The sequence below is a fragment of the Neolamprologus brichardi genome, chromosome 10, assembly GCF_056152115.1.
Source record: "Neolamprologus brichardi isolate AB-2024 chromosome 10, ASM5615211v1, whole genome shotgun sequence".
NCBI classification, from domain to species: Eukaryota; Metazoa; Chordata; class Actinopteri; order Cichliformes; family Cichlidae; genus Neolamprologus; species Neolamprologus brichardi.
Window position 1 is genome coordinate 11,797,640 of NC_142113.1, and position 21,486 is coordinate 11,819,125.

The 21,486-nt window shown below is 41.7% G+C and overlaps 2 protein-coding genes and 1 long non-coding RNA gene across 4 annotated transcripts; 1 reads left to right on the forward strand and 2 right to left on the reverse strand.

Annotated features, from left to right (window-relative positions):
* Positions 1 to 161: 161 nt before the first annotated feature.
* On the reverse strand, positions 162 to 2,809 carry bkgd (beta-keto-L-gulonate decarboxylase). The gene is made up of 8 exons (XM_006799435.3): positions 2,640 to 2,809; positions 2,463 to 2,561; positions 2,223 to 2,296; positions 2,035 to 2,136; positions 1,726 to 1,902; positions 1,356 to 1,505; positions 1,153 to 1,269; positions 162 to 1,018 (listed from the first exon to the last, which is right to left on the reverse strand). Exons 1-8 carry the CDS (start codon positions 2,704 to 2,706, stop codon positions 845 to 847), a joined length of 960 nt encoding a protein of 319 aa, XP_006799498.1. The 5' UTR covers positions 2,707 to 2,809; the 3' UTR covers positions 162 to 844.
* Positions 2,810 to 3,500: 691 nt separating this feature from the next.
* LOC102790875 (uncharacterized) lies at positions 3,501 to 9,971 on the forward strand. Of its 2 annotated transcripts, XM_087847176.1 has the most exons (6): positions 3,501 to 3,790; positions 5,238 to 5,523; positions 5,610 to 5,737; positions 7,052 to 7,094; positions 7,169 to 8,119; positions 8,351 to 9,971. In XM_087847176.1, exons 1-6 carry the CDS (start codon positions 3,582 to 3,584, stop codon positions 9,758 to 9,760), a joined length of 3,027 nt encoding a protein of 1,008 aa, XP_087703302.1. In that variant the 5' UTR covers positions 3,501 to 3,581; the 3' UTR covers positions 9,761 to 9,971. The 2 variants fall into 2 exon arrangements, with proteins under 2 accessions (XP_087703302.1, XP_087703301.1); XM_087847175.1 differs by having other exon boundaries at positions 7,169 to 9,971.
* Positions 9,972 to 15,163: 5,192 nt separating this feature from the next.
* LOC148100851 (uncharacterized) lies at positions 15,164 to 19,434 on the reverse strand. The gene is made up of 3 exons (XR_015719709.1): positions 17,686 to 19,434; positions 16,351 to 16,552; positions 15,164 to 16,264 (listed from the first exon to the last, which is right to left on the reverse strand). It is a non-coding gene; the product is annotated as an uncharacterized LOC148100851 (long non-coding RNA).
* Between the last annotated feature and the right edge of the window lie 2,052 nt (positions 19,435 to 21,486).

The window sequence follows — 21,486 nt, forward strand, 5'->3', positions numbered from 1 at the left end:
TTGAGGCTGGTGTCATGGTGTCAGGGATATTTCCTTGGCACACTTTGACCCCTTGGTACCAACAGAAAATCATTTCAGCCTTTCCCACAGCTTACTTGAACCTTACCAAACAGAATATATAGTTATTTTACAACACACATTTTAAAAAAAGCCACTCAGAAGAAAACCATTGTCTTGGTTTATTAATTAAATGACAAAGTTCGTTACAAGTAACACATCTTTCCATCGATTTTGCTGTGACAGTTTTCCGCTGAGGAAAGATTTATTTGAAATGACACGGATTTAAAACACTAAAATCTGATTTACTTACAATATCACTGGTTAGGTGTACACAGTTATACGCTTACACCACTTGTCTTTCTAAGCACCAGCACTGCTATTCTACCCTGTTTCAGCAAGTGGAAGTATAAGAAAGCGATGTGAGGTGGGTATTAATCAAGCACATTGTGCACACACCCACAAGAGGCCTAATCATACAAATAAGTGAATCCAGGGTGTGGGCAGGTTGGCCATGGAGGTTTTTAAAAAGCTAGCTTTCTCTAAGCAGCTTTACCTACTGCAACAGTCTAGCCTGCAACACGTTGCACAACTTTTTTGATTGCAGTAGAGTCGGCAAGCATTAATGTTTGCCAAGGTCCAAAGTACGTCAGCGTTGTGATGTCACTGTCCACCTTTTTTTTCTTCACACAATTCAGATCACTTCATTGGGATTCTTTTATTTTATTGATTCACGTGCAGTGATTTTTTTATGTGTGAAATGTAACATGCTTTAAATGAATCAATGAGTCGCCTCAGTTTAGATTATCAGACGATTCTGTGCTGCCAACATGTTTTATGCAGTTTTTCAATCTCGTCCGACTCCATGGGTCTCCTTCGGCCTGTCGATGCGGTAGACAAACTCTGCAGGCATGAAGTAGCCCAGATACTCCACACTGTCAGGTGTAGTGTCTATGTAGTAGTGGCCACCTTCTCCGTGGTGACTGAAGCAGTGGGTGTGTTCCACACGCAGGTCCAGGCCCTGCAAAGCAACCAGGCGGACATTACAAAGAAGCCTACTGAACAAAAACACCGTAATCAGGTAATAAAACTATAACCAGATCTTTTTAGATTTCTGCATCACGCTGAGGTGTGAGTCTATTGGCTTTAACTTACAGGGTCTCTGGATACGAGCACCGACTGGCAGATGAGTGGAGAGCTGACCTCAAAGTGCTTGAGCCAGTTGTTGACGTCGTCGTTGGTGTTGAGGGGACAGACTGAGAACTCTCTTGGCTGTTGACAGGCAAGGAAACAAATCAAAGCACGTGGCTGTGCCAGCAGCAGTCTGTAACATGCTCTGTGTCGTGTCCACTATTTACCATGATGTGGATTTTAGCCTTCCCTTTCTGGATGATGAAGGTGCCTCCCAGGGCCAGACTTTTATCAGGGTAATGAGCTTCAAGGCTCGTCCGCAAGGCCGTCACCAGACTGTGACTTCCTGTTCTCCTCTTTGCCTGAACCTCTATGACCTGCAGAGGCACACGGGCGAAGACTACCAACTCAGCATGTTTAGGCACACAACTCTTGTTAATGTTTATTCTCTCATTAAATGGGGCTGAAGTTCACGCAAAACAACATCAGCAATTTTATTTACTTACAGATAATTATGTTTAAGTATAACTAGTTCTTTATTTTCCAAAAGCCAAATCAGGATGAGAGTGCATTTTTTAAAAGGCTATGACTGATTACCTTTCCAGGTTTCCCTTCGCAAGCATACAGATTTCCCAGCAGCCCAAAGTTGCAGTCTGTGAACTTGTCGCTGTATTTTTCTAGCAGACACTGGTCGTCAGCTGGATTGATGGAGGAGAAGTAGCTGCTGTTCACTGCGGGCCTTCCCCCTGCCTCGGTCAGAACCAGAGGCATCAGCTGTGGACAAGAACATTCATTCCACTGACTGCTGCCGTACCAAACTGCCCTTTCAAGATTATAATGACAGCTAGTTTATACTGAGGTCATTTGCTGAGTGAAGCACTTTGAATTAGAAGGAAGGCAATTCACCTCTGCGTTCATTCCAACTATTCTATTGGGTGCAGCTGCTGCACCGAGGATGAAAGCGCCCGGAAGTTCCAGCTCCTTTGATACAGTGTTCATGTTGTATTCCTGACAGTAGAAGAAGATGCTGAATATGCTTTAGCAAAACCTTTCACTAAAGTTTCTCAATGCAATTCTTTTATTTTAAAAACTACCTTTTCCTTTCTGACCAGAGGCACCAGGTATGGCACACCACCAACATCAGTGATGCGAGGGCTTCCACACAAGCCTGCAGGGTACAGGCGAAATTAAGAATCTTTCACGGTGTTTCTGATACGCAGTCTGCAAATGAAGCTCATCCCCACTCATATGCATGTTTTATGAAGTGTTTTAAATTGACCAAAATGCTTATACATTCGTTTTTAATCACACATGTGTTCTTGATAGGCTCCTACCTTTGACAGGAAACTGGAAGGGTTCTTTGGTGAGATCCGGACACTCCACAACACTCACTTGAACTTCAGCAAAGTTGGTTTCCAGTCCTGCTTGTAATACTGCAACCAAACACCTTCATTAGCACCCAGTCACATGAACACACATGCACAACTTTGCGCTTACATATCAGAGCTTACCGCCACGCAGCTCTTCTAGATCTGGGGCGTGCAGCTGAACCTTCTCGGTTTTGCTGGTGTCTGCCATAGATCCACCTGAGAGTGAGCGCGCTGGGATACAGTTTAGAGGTGCAGGGAAAATGGATAAGAAAAAGCGGACAGGACCAGGGATAACTTCAAACAAAGAGTAAATAAGAACAAGATGATAACCCTCATCGGAAGTGTTTCCTCATCCAATTTAAAGACATTGGTTATTTCTTTCACTTAAAAATCGAACAAAAAATCGCCCATATTCGCCGTAATAATTAATAATTCCATCTAGATAAAAAGGAAAGCATTATTATTGGCTTGGCTCTAGAAGTGCGGTCTTTGGGCTCCGGAAATCTCCCAACTCTATGAACTGCACACCAGTTCATAGAGTTGGTTACATTTAAAGCAAATATCCTAAGACAGAGCTCATTAAATAATGCAGACCACGACAAGGACGATGAATGTGATTCACACATCAGGAGACACTTTACATTTGTCGCAAGTTGCTGAACAGACTGTGGATATATGTAGTATATATGTGGTGCACAGTCTCATACAGAAAACGAGCTGCTCGTGCTTCGCTTCTGAACGGAACTAATACCATTATTACTGCTAACTGCAATATTAATATTAATTCTATCTCTGTGTGAGGCTCATTGTTATGTCGAGTTGATGCAGGAGCCATCAACCCACAAAAAAAAAATCTTATATAGAGCTCAGCTGGAGACAAAACCGGAAGTGGAAACACTGTAACATCTTGATTCTTTTAGTATCGTCTGCCTCCTCTTTGGCGATTGGTCAGATGACCATCGTCACCTCGGTGACGTCTAAACACTTCCAGGTCGAATCGCATGTGGAGTGTTTTGGTGAAGATTCTTGTATTTACGTGTTTCATGTCTAAGATTTTTCACGGATCCCTCGGTGAGTCCTACGATGGCGAAAGTTCGTCGGTCCAATGAGTGGACTGAATCCGACGCTGTTGCTGAAGTTGCTGCAGCGGATCCATCGGATTTTGTGCTGGAAACGTTCCCTCCTGAATATGTGGACAGAATTTCGAGGTTTATAGCGTCTTCTTCTGTTCTCTGTTCGAGTCAGAACAGAGAGGATGGTGCAGCCGAAGGAGAGCCCACTGGAGCAGACAGGTGAGGAGTGGAGGTCACTCCGGCTCAGATACTCTGACAAATGTATCTAAATGTCTGTATTTTTTACAAACAGCACACACATGCAGACCCCCCCCCCCCCCCCCCCCGCCCACACACACACACACACACACACACACACACACACACACACACACTCACACACACTAAAGATAACCCCAAATTTCGTGAACGCAATATTAACATTGTGCAATGATCCCATAACACGGTACAACAAGGTAAACAGTGTACTGTGTCATAAGATTGACATCAGTCTGCTACATAAATGCTCTATATTGTAATGTAATAAAGGAAGAACGGTCAGGTATCCATCCATCCTCTGTACTCTTCTGCACCTTTCTCCTTGCCACAACACCACACATCCTTCCTCCTCATGGTCAGGGTGTTCCTGCTTTTGTACACCACCTCCTCCAGTTTCACTCATTATCCTGTACACGATACTGCACTCAAGTTCAGTAAACATATTTTTCCAGTGCCTACTTTTCAGTGGGACACCTCCAGTTTTGCAGAATAAAAATAAAGTTTGATCGCTAGAGTCTGACCTCATTTCTCCAAACTAATATATCACATGTTAAATTGAGTATAAAAAATGAGTAAGCCCCTGCCCCAAAGGCCTACAGGTGGAGGGGCTGAAACAGATGTTGGTGATTGAGAAAAACCTCAACAATACCTTTTTAAAAGTTAAATACAGTCACTTTCCTGTGGTGCAGTTGAACTCCTGTGCGAGCATCAGAATGTGGAGTAAATGTGATTTAAGTGACTTTGAAAGTGGCATAGTTGTTGGTGCTGAAGTCCAAGTATTTCACAAACTGCTGATCTATTAGGATTTCCCCCCAGAGCCATTGCTCTGGTTTACAGAGAATGATCCAAAAAAGAGAAAATATTGAAGCCAACAGTTACTCAATTACTTTTTACATCCAAGATATACAGAATAGTATCTGTCTGCATTGTTCCATCCTGCTTTATATCAGCATCGAAGATGACTGAAGTGATGTAATAGTGTGGGGGATATTTTCTTGGCACACTTTAATCCTCTTGATACCAACCAACCCTAAATTTGATACCAGAGCGTGTCTGAGGATCATTGCTGACTATGTCTCTATCGCCAAAGTCAAAGCCATCTTCTGATGTCTGCCATCGTCATATCATTTCAAACTGGTTAGTTGAGCACGACAATGAGTTCTTTGCACTCAAATTGCCTCTGTGGTCAGCAGATCTCAAAATCATTGTACACTTAACAAAGTAGCCGGTGATTTTAGACCCCCAAATCTGAGGATGTGCTTAGGACCAAATTCTAGAAAAATGGATTCGCACTTGGATGTGTTTAAAATATGTCTGTTTGTCTGTTGCCTCCAGGTCATGAAAATGTTTTGAAAACTGCAAAAACTCTTGAGCTTGACACACTGACCATGTAATTGCGTCTGCGCAGTGACTCAGCGGACAGCCTGTTCATCACTCAGAAGCCTGTACCTGAGGCTGTGAGGTCAGGAAGACGCAAGCGCCGCGGCCTACGATCAGGTCTCACGTCTCCCAGAGAGCGAGAGGAAAGTGAAGATGACAGTTCACCTTCGGCCTCCCTTCAAGACACCAGAAGTAAAAGGAAAAAAAAAGAGACAAAACTCAGAATGCCAAAGTACAGTTTCCCGTTCCTCAAAGACAAGATGCCGAAAGCCAAGGGCATTTTTTTAAGTGAAGTGCAAAACACGAGGCTACATGTAAGCATAAGCAACAGCAGCAGAGCACACGCTTGTTACAGCAAATGCCAGCAAATGTTGGAACTAAAGCCTTTTATTTGTTCCAGTATTCTTCAATGGGGGCCTTCTTTGATTGTATAAGAAAGCTGCAACAGAGCTATCAAACCGTAGAGGATCTGGAGTCAAATTTACCAGCAATTGACGTGAATGGAGAGTGCATATCTCCAATATCAGAGTAAGTCTTTAATGCTAGTTGAAATGTTGTTTTGTTACTGATTTCCTTAGTTGCCTTTAAAGCTTGTTTTTATGTTTTTACACTGTATTTCACTTCCTTTTATGCATTTGAATCATTTTTTTCTGTCTCATGTTGCTATTCTCACTACATCGTAGAACAGTAATATATATTGGAAAGTGGTGAATAATGTAGCGAAAAAAATGGCAAAGAAGGCAGGCTGTGTTTCAGACGCCTCAAAGTATCCACTTTTTCTTCTGGAACGTGTTCAAGCAACTCCCGAGTCTTGTCAAAAGATGAATGGTGGGATGTTTTCCTCCTTTATGTATTTAGACCATGAGAGACACAACTAGGATAATTCATAGCATATTAACAAAAATTGAAAAATGAATCATCGGACCATGAAGGTGAAGTTCTTGACATTCTCCATCCTCTTTGGCCTTTAGGGACTGATGCTTGTCTTTGTCAAGAACTTGAAAGTAAGTTGAGTCCTCAAAACCCATCGCATGCGATGAAACTGTTGACATGAGGTCTACTCCAGAAAAGTGTTAATGAAAGTTCCCTTTACTGCAGAGGGGGTGTTTGCAGAAGGTACCAGCCTGATGAAACAAACTATTAACATCACCTCAGATTAGAGCTGCAGACATATCTCACTTTCGAAGGAGGCTTCAATCGCTTTTCTACCTAAGCAGTGCCAGTGTTGGGTGTAGAACTGAAGGGTCCTTACTGCAAAACTACAGAGCCCAAAGTTGGACAAAGTACTAAAGTCAGCACATATGCGAAATGCTACCAGGAAAATGTCACCAAAATGTGGGAGCTATAAGACACAAATTTTGTGCACAATGATTTTCTTCCCACATAAATTTGCGTAACATCTGCTGTCACAGCCACGTAAAGCTCAGGTCTCAAATCTGTCAAAATGTGAGCCGATTTGTAAAAGCACCAATGCAGAACTGAAGCAAAAGAGGTGCGTGTGAATCAGCCAATAGCAAGAAGAGAGCTGTGTGGACTAAGACACGAGGAGTGGACATTAGAGCAGTGGGAACTGGACTCTGAGAGAGGGTGAAATCTGTCACCAGAGTGTAAAGTTGAATGTGGAATCTGCCATTTTGCTGTATTTACATCCTTTGAGTGGCATTTCTTCAAAAAAGAAACCTTCATTGAACAGATGTATTCAAACATATTACTGACACGTTTTACCAGTTTATCAGTTGCATGTAAAGCACTTTGAAATACACTAAACTAAACATATTAAAGGCATTAAGAAATACAGCTGAAATGTTTGGTAATTCAACAACTTCCTTTCTTCTATCTCAGGGGAGAAGAAGAAAATGTAGGAGACGAGGACATGAAAGTGGTGGTAAGCAGGCTCTTGATACTATAATGAGCACTTTATGAGCGTGTACAGGCCCTAAGTTGTGTGTCATTTGACAGGCAAAGAAGCATTTTGTGATACCATCAAAAAGGAGACACTCACAGTCCTGGTACAGCGAGAAGAAGAGAAATAGTAAAGGAAAACAGTGGAGGGAAGGACTTACTGGTGATAAAATGCCACCAGGAGGATGGGGGGTTGTGTTACATAAAATACCAGCTAAGAAACCCTCATTGAGAGCTGCACAGTCTTCAGATTTGGAGAGCTCTGATGATGAAGATCCTTCTTGTAGCATTCTGAGAGAGAAGAGGACGAGTAATAAACAGCTCACACGCCAAAGCGTCCGCGCTCAAACCGTAACTCTAAAGACAAACAGTAAAAAGAGAGACAGCTCTGAGGGAAAAGAAATGGAGGATGAGCTGAGTGACAGCAGTCCTCCACAAAGTCCAAAGGAATGCATGCAAAAGTGCAAAGTATCTAACAAAGAGGAGTTATCCCAGGAAGGGCGGGGAGACAGTGAGCCTGCAGACCAAAGTTTCTTCCAGAGTGACACCAATAATGTTGCTACATGCAGTGAAACCAAAGTGAAGAAGAAGCAAAATCACAGAGAACATAATGAAAGTGCAGAAGAAGCTGATAATGAAAGTCAGCAGGAGGTGAAGGTTCAGTATGCTGCACTGACTGTGAATGAGGAAATCACTGAGGTGGAGGAAAGTCCTCATCTGTCACAGACCATCAGCGAGCTGGAGCTTAATGAAAAAAATAGGATGGAGGAGAGTGACATCTCTGATTCAGAACAGAGGAAGAAGAAAAAGAACAACCAAGAAAACGAAAATACAGAAGAAGAAAAGAGCCAGGACGAGCTGGAGGATCAGCACACTGCATCATCTTTGAATGAGGAAATCACTGAAGTGGAAGAGACTCAACATCTGTCACAGACTGTTAATGAGCTGGATCTTAATGCAAAAATCGGTTTGGAGGACAGTGACGTTCCTGATTCACAACAGAAGAAGGTGAAAGAGGACAACAAAGAAATGAAAAATGCAGAAGAGGAAAAGAGCCAGAGTCGGGACGAGCTGGAGGATCAGCACGATGCCGCATCTGAGAATGACAAAATCACTGAGGTGGAGGAGGAGACTCCCTGTTTGTCACAGGTCACCAGCGTGCTTGATGTTACCGGAAAAACTGTGATGGAGGACAGTGACATGACTGATACACAACAGAAGAAGAAGAAAAAGAAGAAGGTGAAAGAGGACAACAACGAAAACAAAAATGCAGAAGAAGAACAGAGTCTGAGTCAGGATGAGCTGGAGGTTCAGGATGCTGCAGCATCTGCGAATGAGGAAATCATTGAGGAGGAGGAGAGTGACATTCCTCATTCACAACAGAAGAAGAAAAAGAAGAAAAGAAAAAAGTCACCTGAAGAACACGAAAAGGAGAAGATGAAAAAGAAAACGTCAGAAAGCAATGATGGTGAGGAGGAAGATGTCAAGCAGTCAAAGTGCAACACCGCTGCTGAATCTCTTCACGATGATGTGGAGATACCAACAAAGAAGAAGAAAAAGAAAAAAAGAACAGAGAAAAAGGAAGAGTTTAAAGATGAAGGTGAAGGTTTCAGAAATACTGAAGCTTTTCAGGAAAACCTTGAGAAAACTTTGGAATCCAGTTGTGCGAAAAGAAAAAAGCACAAAAAGTCATCTCAAAGAGATGAATCTAACACTCCCGAAGATGAAGAAAATCCACAGAAAACAGATGAGATTGAAGACCATGATGCTGGTTTACTGATGACCAAGAAGAAGAAGAAGAAAATGAAAGAAATGTCAGGCATGGAGGGCTCCAATGACACTGTCGCAAAAAGCTCTGATCTGTTGTCTGTGCAGCGGAAAAAAAAGAAGAGGAAATCTTTCTTCCTCGGTGCTGATGTCGAGGGAAAAGCTGCGCATTCAGAGGAAGAAAAACATTGTCCTTTGCGATCTGTGGCTGCTGAAATGCCAGGCGTCAGCACCGGCAGTCCTGCTGAATCAGCAGAAATCACTGTAAGTTTGAACGAATCTAATGACAGAGTCAGGAAAAAGAAGAAGAGGAAAATGTTAAATGAAGAAGAGAGTGTGGAAAAAGATCTGGAACCAGATTTTGAGGAACTTGAGGAGGCCCTGTCTGACACAGGGCTGAAGAAGAAGAAACGTAAGAGGAACGAAACCAAGTCAGCGACCCCTGTGAAAGGATCAGAAAATGCTGATACAAGATGCTCTGATGAGGCTGTGGTGTTAAAAAAGAAGAGGGAAAAAAATATCCAAGAAACTCCAGCAGCTGCAAGTGAAGAAACTGAATCAGAAAGTCTGTTTGAACATGCTTCGCCATCTTTAGATACACCCGGAGAAGACAGCAAAAAGAAGACAAAAGGGAAATCTGCTCATAATGTTTCACTATGGCGTAAAGAACAATCTTATGAACATTTAATCACATCCAAAGAAGGGCGTAAAACTGACATGAAAGAACGAAAAAGAACAGCTGATTGCAATTTCACCACGCAGTTGCCAAAGACTTCTGTGCTGCCCTCTCCACACAGCATCAAGAAAAACAAGCCAAAAAAGCTCAAGCGCACCCTTCATAATCCCAGTGGGGACTTTCTTACACACAGTCAGTACCAGTAAAATAACTCTCATCAGTCACTGGGACACAAACACCCATCAGTGTTTTTACAGTGTAACTGCTGAGTGACTTTTTACCATTTTATTTTGTGTCAAAACATTTTATTATAATGGCTCTGTGAGCTTTTTAATGGCGAAAAGCATGTCATCAAAACAAACCATGATGGATGATTTTAATACTTTTTTTTCACAATAAAAGTTTCTGAATACTAAAGTCATTATTCATTTAATAAGTAATTATTTCAAAGAAATGTATTTTTAGCTATGCAAGTTAATACCGCATTGAATATATATCAACAATCTGCTTGGGAGTTTGCTGTTTGGAGTTTTAATTTGACCTCAATACCATCTAACCCAGCGGTCCCCAACCCCCAGGCCTCGGACCAGTACCGGGCCGCAAGAGTTGAGGCTCAGGTGTGAAATGTATGGTTTTCAGGGTTTTTATCGGTTTTCAGCGTTATTTTGTTATCGTTTTTATCGTTAACTCGGTTTTCCTGGGTCTTTTCACGTGTGTTATGAATAAATCTTATTTTTTTCGGTACCGGTACTGGTTTTATTTTGTTGTATTTAAAGCTTAAAGGCCGGTCCGTGAAAATATTGTCGGGCATAAACCGGTCCGTGGCGCAAAAAAGGTTGGGGACCGCTGATCTAACCTGATGAAATGATAAATTGTTTAGTTTTTTTCATGACTGGGTTTTTAACTTCACTCTATGACAGTCTGTGTAGTTTACAGTATTATCTCACTGTTTGATCCGTGTTTTTATGCTTAAGTAATTTAAGCTTCTCCAGCTCCTTAGTCAACATCCATTGTCCAGTATATCCACTATCTGCTGCACATGTCCAAACCATCTCATTCTTGCGTCTCCAGCAAGGATGCTGCTGCCGTCATCACTTCTTCTTGATACTTGAATGGTACTCATGCCCATTGGTCAGTGGTTGTTGATCAATGGTCATGAGAATTTGCATGTTAATGATCAAGGAACTGACTTCCCAGCCCATTGTTCCTTCAGTGGTGCTAGTTTCAGTTATTATGCAAAAGTACTGTTTATAAGATTGGGGAAATGTGTGATCAGCTGAGTCTAAAGAAGTGACCTGGATACATTTCTCCCACTGAAACCGCTGCGTCCAGATGAAAAGGATCCTCTTTTGGGGGTTCTATATAAGATGTAGTCCACCTGTGTGCACTTCAATTCCCTCCATGCATCACCCTATGTTCCTCTCTCTTGTTGAAGTACTTATTATAGAGTAAGTACTTAAACAATTATTGAATGAATGTGCTTGTTTTGTTCCGTGACCCATTCATTCATTACTCAAAGCTTTCCAACCAAGTTCTCTTTGGTGACATCTGGTGTCCAAAAATATGTTGAGCAGCTTGAATTTACAACTTGATATGAACTGCTTCACCATGATTGCCCACTCTACAGAGTTAAATTGACAGCTTCTCTTTAATATCACGTGACTGTTCTGTGTGATGTTGGGCCGTTGTGGTGCTTTGAACATATATTTTTGGGGGTGAAAAAGATGATTGTGTGTCTTTTGATTAATGATTTTAAGAAATAAACCTTCCTTGTTTGAACATGTGCCCCAGAATACCTGGAAAACATTTTTGCAAAAAACATCCAATGCAGTAAGGTACAAGATGCAAAAAGAAATGTTAACAGTTCCACTGTAACTTTTCCTGAGGAAGACTGACTGTGGAGCAGAGCCAAGCAACTGTGTCATCACAGACGAAGAAGAAGAGGTCCAAAAGAAGAAATTGAGTAACAGCGCAAAGTGAATAAAATTTAAAAAGTACAGGTAAAAATTAAAGCTTTAAATACAATCAAGTATGATATTAAAAATTTAGATATATTTTACTTCATGCTAATACTTACACTTGGTACATCATCCTACAACGCCATTGCTTCTTGAAGAAAAAATAAAGCTGGCTTTTTACAGTCCCCTGGAAATAAAAACGTCAAACGTGTAAGCTATAAGACCGAAGAAGACATGTTTACAGTTTCAGAGTAACTGACTGTGGAGAGGAGCCTAGAAATGAAGAACAGTTACTTTAGAAGTGTAAACATGTCTTCTTTGATATTTTGGCTTACTACATTTGATGTTTTTGTAAAAGAATGAATTGGTTTATTTTCCTAGTAGTTTTCCTTATTTTCCCTTTGGCTCTCGGAGAAGGCGGACGCATCTTTCACCCTCTCCCTCCCTTATCTTCCCTGCTGCTGCTTCTTTGTCTAGTCTTGTCTAACTCTAACCCTCAAAGAGTCTCAGTCTTGTTCTCTAAAACCTAAAGAATTATGGATTTGGTCAACTGGTCCCGTAACGAAATTGACACCTTCTTGGGCTTGGGAGAGCCCGATTGTCCCGCGGAGACGTTTGCTGCCGGATACTCGATGGTCGGTTGCGTTGTGTGTCTACCAATTCTGAACCATGATAACAGAGTTCTGGCTGATTGGAGCTGGCTCGGACCTGGCTTATCGAAGAACAAGAAGCAGCTACAGCTGTTCAAAATCCCACAAGGCTGGCCAACATGATAGACGATGGGCAGGGCTGTGAGTAAGACTGTGTTATTGAACGCAATATGGATAAGATCTTGGAGAAGCTCATAGCTCTGCAATATTAATAACATCTTGGAGAAGAAGAACAGGAATTGAGAGAATTGGTGACCAGTGACAGACATTAGACCAACTGTAAAAATTGGATGCAGTTGTTTGCACGAAACCCAAACATTCACCATCTTCACTCATGCGGCTGTCCCACTGGTGCCAGCTGAAGGCCTGCCAAGGTCGAACCTGACTGGAACTACAAAAATTCTCCATGATAAACAGGACTGATGTGAGAACTTTTTGTCCTTCCTTCAAGGCCATCTGGGTCCACTGGAGACTGTTGACCTTCGCTTAACTGGGCGTGGTGACATTTCTCTCAGCTGAACACGGGATACACACACACACACATACACTGATACGTACTATCACCCTCCCTCCCCCGAATCCAACGCCTACTCCCATGCTTACCTCCCATCCCATGTGGACAGCTGGAGCCGCGATCGAAGATTGCAGCGGTGCCAGATTCAGCTGTACACACTGGAATATTCTCCCATGTTGCTTGTCTGTGTTTTATTGTGTTATGGTGTGTTGATATCTGTGCATTCCTGGATTATCCTTTTGTGTTACACATTTCAATGTTTTTTTTCCCCCCTTGCTACCTAGCCTGACCTGTGTCCCCAATGTGATGTTTGTGTATTGTATGTACGGTCGACAAGGTCTGTCATCTCAGCTGTGGGCAACAGGTGTGTGTTATTATCAGCAGGTGTGGCTGACTCACTGCACAAAGATGAGAACATAGAAACAGAAAAAATGAGAGATTCTGCCAGTGAGGAGAGAGAGACCATTACAAAGTAAGTATATAAGAGAATGAAAATAGGGTGACAAAAAATAAAATAAAGCCCGGCTCCTTGTAAAAAACAAACAAAAAACAATTACTCAAAAAATGCTCAACAGGGAAAAAAATATCAAACAAAACCTCAAATTGAAGAAATTTAGGTTCAAATACAATTAAGTATGACACTGTAACAAAAATATTTTACTTAATGGTAGCATGTTAACTTCAGTCATTGTCATTCATTGGTACAGTATTGACAGTTTAACACATTTTTTGGGAAAAGAAAACTACGGAAACACTGACTGAACTAAAGCCTAGCAACTGTTTGTTTTAATTCTTTTGCCCACATATACATGTATACATAGATATGTTTTATATTGTAAATTATAAGGGTAGGCACCCTTTGCTTTGTTGACAGCGCTGCAAACTTTGCCTTCTTTCAATAAGCTTCATGGTGTAGTCACCTGAAATGGTTTTCACTTCACAGGTGTGTCTTGTCAGGGTTCATTTGTGGAATTTCTTGCCTTCTTATTGGGGTTGGGACCATCAGTTGTGCAGAAGTCAGGACTGTCAGTTATGTACCTACCAACTGTTAGAATTCATATTATAGCAAGAACCAATCAGCAAAGTACAGAGAAACAATAGTCCATCATTATTTTAAGAACTAAAGATCAGTCAGTCTGAAAAATTGCTAAAACTTTGAATGCGTCTCCATGTGTAGCTGCAAATACCATCAAGCACTATGATGAAACTGGCTCAAATGAGGACCACTCCAGAAAAGGAAGACCAAGGGTCAGCTCTGGGGCTGAGGATAAATTCATCCGAGTCACTAGCCTCAGAAATTGCAAGTTAACAGCACCTCAGAGCCCAGATAAATGCCACACAGAGTTTGAGTACCAGACACATCTCTACACCAAATGTTCAGAGAAGACTGCGCAAATCAGGCCTTTATGGTCAAATAGCTACTAAGGAAAAGCAAGCAGAGGAGATTTGTTTGGGCCAAGAAACACAAGGAATGGACATTAGACCAGTGGAAATCTTTGCTTTGGTGTAATGAGTCCAAATCTGAGCTTTGTCTTTGTGCCACGCAGAAAAGCTGCTCGTCAAAGTTTATACCACCTGTTGCCTGGTGAGAAGCTGATTGGAGTAAGTACTTAAGTATGCTGACAGACATCCCACTCAGAACAGCAAAGCCAGAAAAAAATGACTATTGGTTCAAAGAAGTGCGAGAGTTGCTGCTCCACGTGTGTGGTTAAAGGATTTCCAACCACGTAAAAAAATAAAATAAACATTTCCTGAAATTGTTTTTAAATTTACCCTTTTCAATCAATTATCTTCCCAGTGGTGTGAAAAGTGCAAATGCGTTACTTTGTTACGATTTTACCTCAAATACTTTTCTGTTGTAATCTTTTGTCAGTTTAAGATCGCTCCTGACTCGAGCCAACTATTTCTTTCTCTTCTCGTGATCAGTGGGAAAAATATGCATGTCTTCTGAGCAATTTGAGTATCCACATGCAGCACAGCAAACCAGTGAGGGCTGTGGTTTGCCATTTCATTTTAATATGACCTGCCTGACAAAGTGGAGTAGACCACAAGATCCTCAAAAGCCAGACATCATGCCGTGATCCAAAAAAATTCAGGAACAAATGAGAAACAAATTAACTGAGATTATCAGTCCGGAAAAGGTTATAAAGCCTTTTATAATTTAAAAAAAAAAAAGAAGAAGCTTTGAACCCCCCCCCCCCCCCCCCGTGTTCATGACTCCAATATAAGAAAGAGACTGTTGGCAAAAATGGCCCGCATGGCAGAGTTCCAAGACGAAAACCATTGCTAAGGCAAAAGGAACATAAAGTCTCGTCTCAATTTTGCCAGAAAATATCTTGACAGGGTCGCCACCAAAATTGGCCACCCCCCAAAATTTGCTGACCCCCCCTCGTAGCTCCCCCTGGCAAGTCTGTCCTATGTTAATAATTTTAATAAACATAAGCACAGAGAAAGACACCCGACAATGAGTTGAAAGACTAGCTTATTTATTCCTACATATACAATTTTTGTCATTTGTATTGTCACTTTGTATGTTCCTCACAATTTCTCATCATCCTCCAATGTGGTTGAATTACAATTTCTCCTTTATGCTAACACTTTGGTGTCATCCATTGGTGAGAACAATATTAACATACTGTACAACCAAATTAGTTCCTAGAACTTAAATTATGCAAACTCATTGCCTCAAAACAAACAAACAAAAAAAAAACCCCACAAGTAAAACTTAAGATAACCAAGCTAGGAGAATTTATTCATGGAGTACCCAGTACTTAGAATAATTAGATTTTTCTGAATGACACATATCCACATAGAAATCGAATGCAACTAGATCACATTATATTTTATCATCCTCGAACATAAGAGCTTTCTAGTACAACACCTAATCAATGTATGCAAGTATGCTGGAAAAAAAAATTAAAGACATTTTGTAATGCAGTTGAAATCAGCCCAACTTTTATTTTCAAATGCAAAAAATATTTATTAACCAACATACTGGACACTGTAATGACAAACAAGTATATTCCCACTATTGTAGCTTGTGTTATTTAATTATACTTCAAATATTATCAAATTCCATCTTCATCCGCTTTTTCTGGGGCCGGGTCGCAGGGGCAGCAGCCTAAGCAGAGAAGCCCAGACCTTCCTCTCCCCAGCCACCTCCTCCAGCTTATCCGGGGGAACACCAAGGCGTTCCCAGGCCAGCCGAGAGATATAATTTCTCCAACGTGTCCTGGGACATGCCCGGAACACCTCACCAAGCAGGCGCCCAGGAGGCATCCTTATCAAATTAAATTTTCATATTTGTTAAACAATTTAAAAATTTAATAACCTTACAAAAAAACAAAACCAAAGTCTCAGATTGAATTATTTTGAACCCAAGTTTAAGCAGTTCTGCTCAGTCCAGGCATTACAGCCTGAAAGACTGTCATGGATTAAGGTAATGAAAATGCAGTGATTGAAGAAAGTTCAACTTCCCTTATGCACAGTGGCAGTGAATGTGGGATGGAGATGCAATGGTCTTGAATCTGCAAGTGACTTTCTTCACTGAACACCATCTGTGACGGAAGGCTCGTCTCTCCTGGTATCCTATAAGGAAACAATCATATTCTTTAGTTCCACGTTATATTTGCTCTTCTTAAAACTTTTTTTCCTGCATTTGCTATAGAACAGACCTCAAGATAGACAATCAAGCTGAATCATTGCACTGTTACAAAACATCCATCGATTTTCTTCCATTTATCTGCAGTTGGGTCCCAGAGGCAGGATCCTAAGCAAAGAACCCCAGAACTCCCTCTGCCCAGCCACCACCTCCAGCTTATCCAGGGGAACTCTTCCCAGTGGGACATAGACACGTGGACAAAACCTGCTGGTACCCTTCGGTCAATGAAAGAAAAAGTCACAATGGTCACAGAACTAACTAATCTGACTAAAGTAATAAAAATTCTATGAATGTTAACCAATGAACGTCAGACATTGCTTTTCAACCATGCTTCAACAGAATTATTTAAAGAATATACACATGGCACAGGCCTAGACTAAAATGATGGTACCCCTACAAAAGACTGACAATAATGTGACCAAAGGGACATGTTAATTCAATGTGTGTCCACCAATTAGCATCACAGGTGTCTAAAATCTTGTAATCGGCCTATATATAGGGTTCCAGGTAGTAACTGTTTTGCATGTTAAAGGCAAAGGCTATAAGACAATCTCCAAGCAGCTGGATGTTCCTGTGACTACAGTGCACATATTATTCAGAAATTTAAGATCCATGGGACTGTAATCAACCTCCCTGGACGTGGCCGCAGGAGAAAAATTGATGACAAATCAAAGAGACAGATAATGTGAATGGTAACAAAAGAGCCCAGAAAGACTTCTAAAGAGATCCAAGGTGAACTTCATGTTCAAAGCACATCACTGTCAGATTGCACCATCTGTCGTTGTTTGAGCCAAAATGGACTACATAGGAGATGACCAAGGAGGACACCACCAACAAATCACAAAAAGGCACATCAGATTCTAGAGATTCTAGAGAGGGATTCTAGAGAGAAATGTGTTGGCCAGCGTAAGAAAGGTTAGTCTCAGATGGAGGTCATGGGTCTTTGCAACAGGACAATGACTCAAAACATACAGCTAAAAAACACCCAAGAATGTCTAAGAGGATAACATTGGACTATTATAAAGTCGCCTTCTTGGAGCCCTGACCTCAATCCTATTGGGCATCTTCGGAAGGAGCTGAAACATGCTGTCTGGAAAAGGCGCCCTTCAAACCGGAAAATACCGGAGCAGTTTGCTCATGAGTGGACCAAAATACCTGCTGAGCGGTGCAGAAGTCTCATTGACGGTTACAGGAATCGTTTGATTGCAGCGATTGCCTCAAAAGGTTGTGCAACAAAATATTAAGTTATAAATTAAGTTATTAATAAATTTTACTTCCTTACTACTTACTAAATATCTTGTTTCCCACACTGAAGATTAACAATATATTGGAAAAGCAAAATACTTACCACTCAGTTGACATCTTTCTGTCCAACAGCTCCTTTTCTAGACTCAAGAGTCTCCGGAGTCACCAGAGCCTCAAAGAAAGTAAAAAGCAAGAAGAGAAAAAAAAAACCAGTAAATTATTTAGAAGCTGATTTGATTCTTAAAGGCTTTCCAGCCATTATAGCTGACAACATAGAAACTGAATATTAATCTCATACAGTCAAATTAAACTATAGCAGGGTTGGCAACTTTTCTGATGATGAGTGCAATCTAAAAAATTTTCAGAAGGCAATGTGTCACATCAACCAACTTTTTTCAACTAGCCAACCTTTTTCCTACATCAAACCTTGCCCCTGGCTGTGGAATGGAGGCAGTCGTAAGAAGGGAAACCTGTTGGAGTTCTAAATGTCACAACTTGACAGTTGTCTGTGCTTTCACGTTTTTCAGCTCAATCTCCCTGGCTCTGGCCAGACCCGCCCCCAAGTTCCAGCTCCTCCTTCAGATGAAACTCCCCTTCGCGTTTCTTTTCCTACAGGCATCGAGCGAGGCAAGTGACGGGTTAGCCGTAAACACAGAAATATCTAACGTAGACATTACAAACATATTTTAAAATAGAAAAAGAAAACCGGTCAATAGCACAAGCCAGCTACCCTAGGGATACCGATACCAATAAACGAGAACCTTCCCCCCCAACACACACATCAAAGACAGGAGAAAAATCTATAACAACGGGGTTAACCAATAAATAAAAATACCACTGAACCTCTCCCCAGTCCTACCTACCCTCGAATGCCAGCCTACCTAGCTTCTGGAGTGTACCAGGCTCGAGGCAACTTTAAAGGCAAACTTTCAGTGCTCAAAGCACTGAAAAGCCTACCCCCAACAGGGACATAAATCCCCACCCGGGATTACCCCAAAAATAACAAAGGCAAAATAAAAAACGAGTGCCTGAAGGAAGAGCTTACACTCAGCTAGACACTCCCCTGTGCTAACTGGGGAGAGCGTCCCAAATACACCAAAGTTAAACAACAGACCCAAAACCTGATACCCAGCTATTTCAGTTTCTTTCATTCAAATCCCGTTGTATGCAACTGAAACAGTTTACAGTTCTATAATTAGCCACAGATTTTACATTTTTCTTCAAATTTGTTTAGAAGATTCCACTTAAACTACCCTTAAACGTACTATTCTCTTAAAGATAATGTCAATAGCAAGAGGTGGACCTATCAGCATCACCTAGCTATACAACAAATAGAGCCACACAGGTCAGAGATGGACAACAGTCACCTGAGCAGGTCAGTAGGGCTGTGTGATTTGACAAAATATATCAGATGACAGAATTAAAACATCTACCATTTAACATTATACTCTGTCATTTGTTTTGTGGTGTCACAAAATACAAGGTTTACAGCAAAAAAAAAAAAATTCATCGTTTGGATGGTCATGTAGGAATGTTTAGCTTATTTTAGAGTTTAGGATTGTGTTAGATAGGATATAGAATTGTGAGACACTGACACTGCCCTGGATATAAATAAAGGCCTACTTAGGAGTAGATTGTAGGAGACCCTCCCCCAGTTGAACTGTGAAAGTAAGACAAAGAGGAGTTAATGCTGAGTGGAAATTCCCCAGAGGATACCTGGGTGGGGGGTCTCAACATTTGTAACTGGATAACTGTAGTCTGTAAGAGAGATGGACTTTTATGACCGGCAGGGAGTCACGTACATAGAGACACACACCCACAGTGCTTTAACTGTTACGCACCCACACCCACACCCACATGCGTACACAGTCACTCACGTGCACTCACACATACATACAGGTACGCACATACACTCACGTGCGCTCACATAGGCATACGGGTACACGCACACACAGGCACTCACGTGCTCGTGCATACACACAGACACAGAGTTTGGAGCACACCATGGGGGTTTTATGATGGGTTGCCTCTATAAAGCTGGCTGTAACTAACAAAGGGGTGAAGATTTTGCAGAGGGACATCGGCCTGGCAAGTCTTCCCTTCTAGAAGAATGCATGCTTAAATGAAGATGAATAAAGTTTTGTGAAAATGACTACTGAGTCCGGTGCCGTCTCTGGATGCTCGAGGAATAAAAAGAACCGGGGTAAAACTGATTTTGCAACAGTTTTGGTGCCGTGAAACCCGGGATTTGCTCGAGGCCCAGAGAGGAATTGGCAGAGCTGAGATTGTGAAACGAGGTGAACAGAGAGCTAGCTCACATGATTAAAAGGTAAGCATGACCTGTTTATTTTCAAACCGTGCATATTGTTTAAAGCCTAAATTATCTGTTCGCTAAGTTGAACGTATCGCAGTGTAAATTCACTCAGTAGAAAAAAAAAAAAGGCGGCTAGGGTCCGTCCCAGTGCGTTAAAGCAAGAGACTTTTGTTAAGAACTCCAAGTTGATGTTTAGCGCCCCATAAAAAAAAAATCTCAGTGCGTTAAAGCAGGAGACGTTTGTTACGGATTAGTAGAATCTGTGTTTCATCCGTCTTAGTTATTAGGAAAAAAGTGGCGGTGTTGTGATCCATCCTCATGCGTTAAAGCAGGAAACTTGTGTTACTATTAGTTAGAAAGTGGGGTTTAAGGCCTCGTCGCCAGCTGAGGGCTGTGTGTGTTCCGGGTTTGGTTACCCCACCTAGTCTCGGACGCGGGGCTAGGACCTGTGAGGGCAGGAGATCCAGGGTGGTGACCTGGGGATTGGGAACTCCTAAATAACTAAAGCTAGGTATTGGATCCTAGTCGCAGTTGATAACCTGCATGAGAGTGGGGGCAAGTTGCTTCTTAGTGAGAGTACGATGGCTTGGCTCTGCCCACTGACTGCAGTGTGTGTAGATAGCGTAGTGTGTGTGAAAGCGCAGTTAGAGTATGTCTCGTCTGAAGTACGGGAGTCAATTAAAGTAACAAAAAGAATTTGTGTATACAAGTGTGCGTTTGTGGTGTGTAGAAATTGCGGCAGGAGGCCGTGTCACGAGTTGTTGCAAACTGTGAAGTCAATTGGGGGTTGAATTTGGTTTTATATTTTTTAGGGGAAGAGAAACTGCGGTATCGAGTCCGTGGCGCCGTTTGAATAATTTGTGAGGTGCACAAGAGCAGACGGCACCTGCTCTGTGTGCCGTTTAGGGCGTTGTCCAGAATAAGCAGAGGAAGAAGTGTTTGAAAAAAAGTTTGAATGGGACTGCGAGAAGCATGAGGTGTGTGTGAGCCAGCCTCGAGGGGCGGGTTCACAGGTGGAACGAACGAAGAGTAAAATGTTTGTGTGCATGAGAGAGAAAGAAAGGTGGGGGTGAGTGACCAGCCTGTGAGTGAGTGTGACCATCCATTCACGTTCTGTAAGGCTCACCAGACTGGATAACTTTGATGTCCAGTATCAGATCACTCACACTGCTCTGCTTAAGGAGTATGAAGAATCCTACAGCAGGATTGACTGTCCAAACCAGTGGCTTACAGGCGAGGTACATAAGTAGTCTAAAATTTTAAAGTGTAACTTTGAAAAATCGATGGTGACTATTAGATCTAAATGCAACTTACGCATTCAGAGCCAAAAGAACCAAACTGTGTAATTATATTAAAATCAGAAGAACAGCGTCACAAAGTTATGTATTTACAGTATAGAAATTACATTTCCTCATGTTTATCCAAATCGCTTACATAGGTAATTGAAGGGCTGTTTTATTGTTTGGCCAACCAGCTGCAAAAAGGGATCTACATTTTAAACGACTACTTAGCAAGTTCTCTTTGGGGAACGAACACTGCTTTCTCATCACAGCTTGCGGAAGGTAAGTGAATTATAAAAGGAGGGTAAAA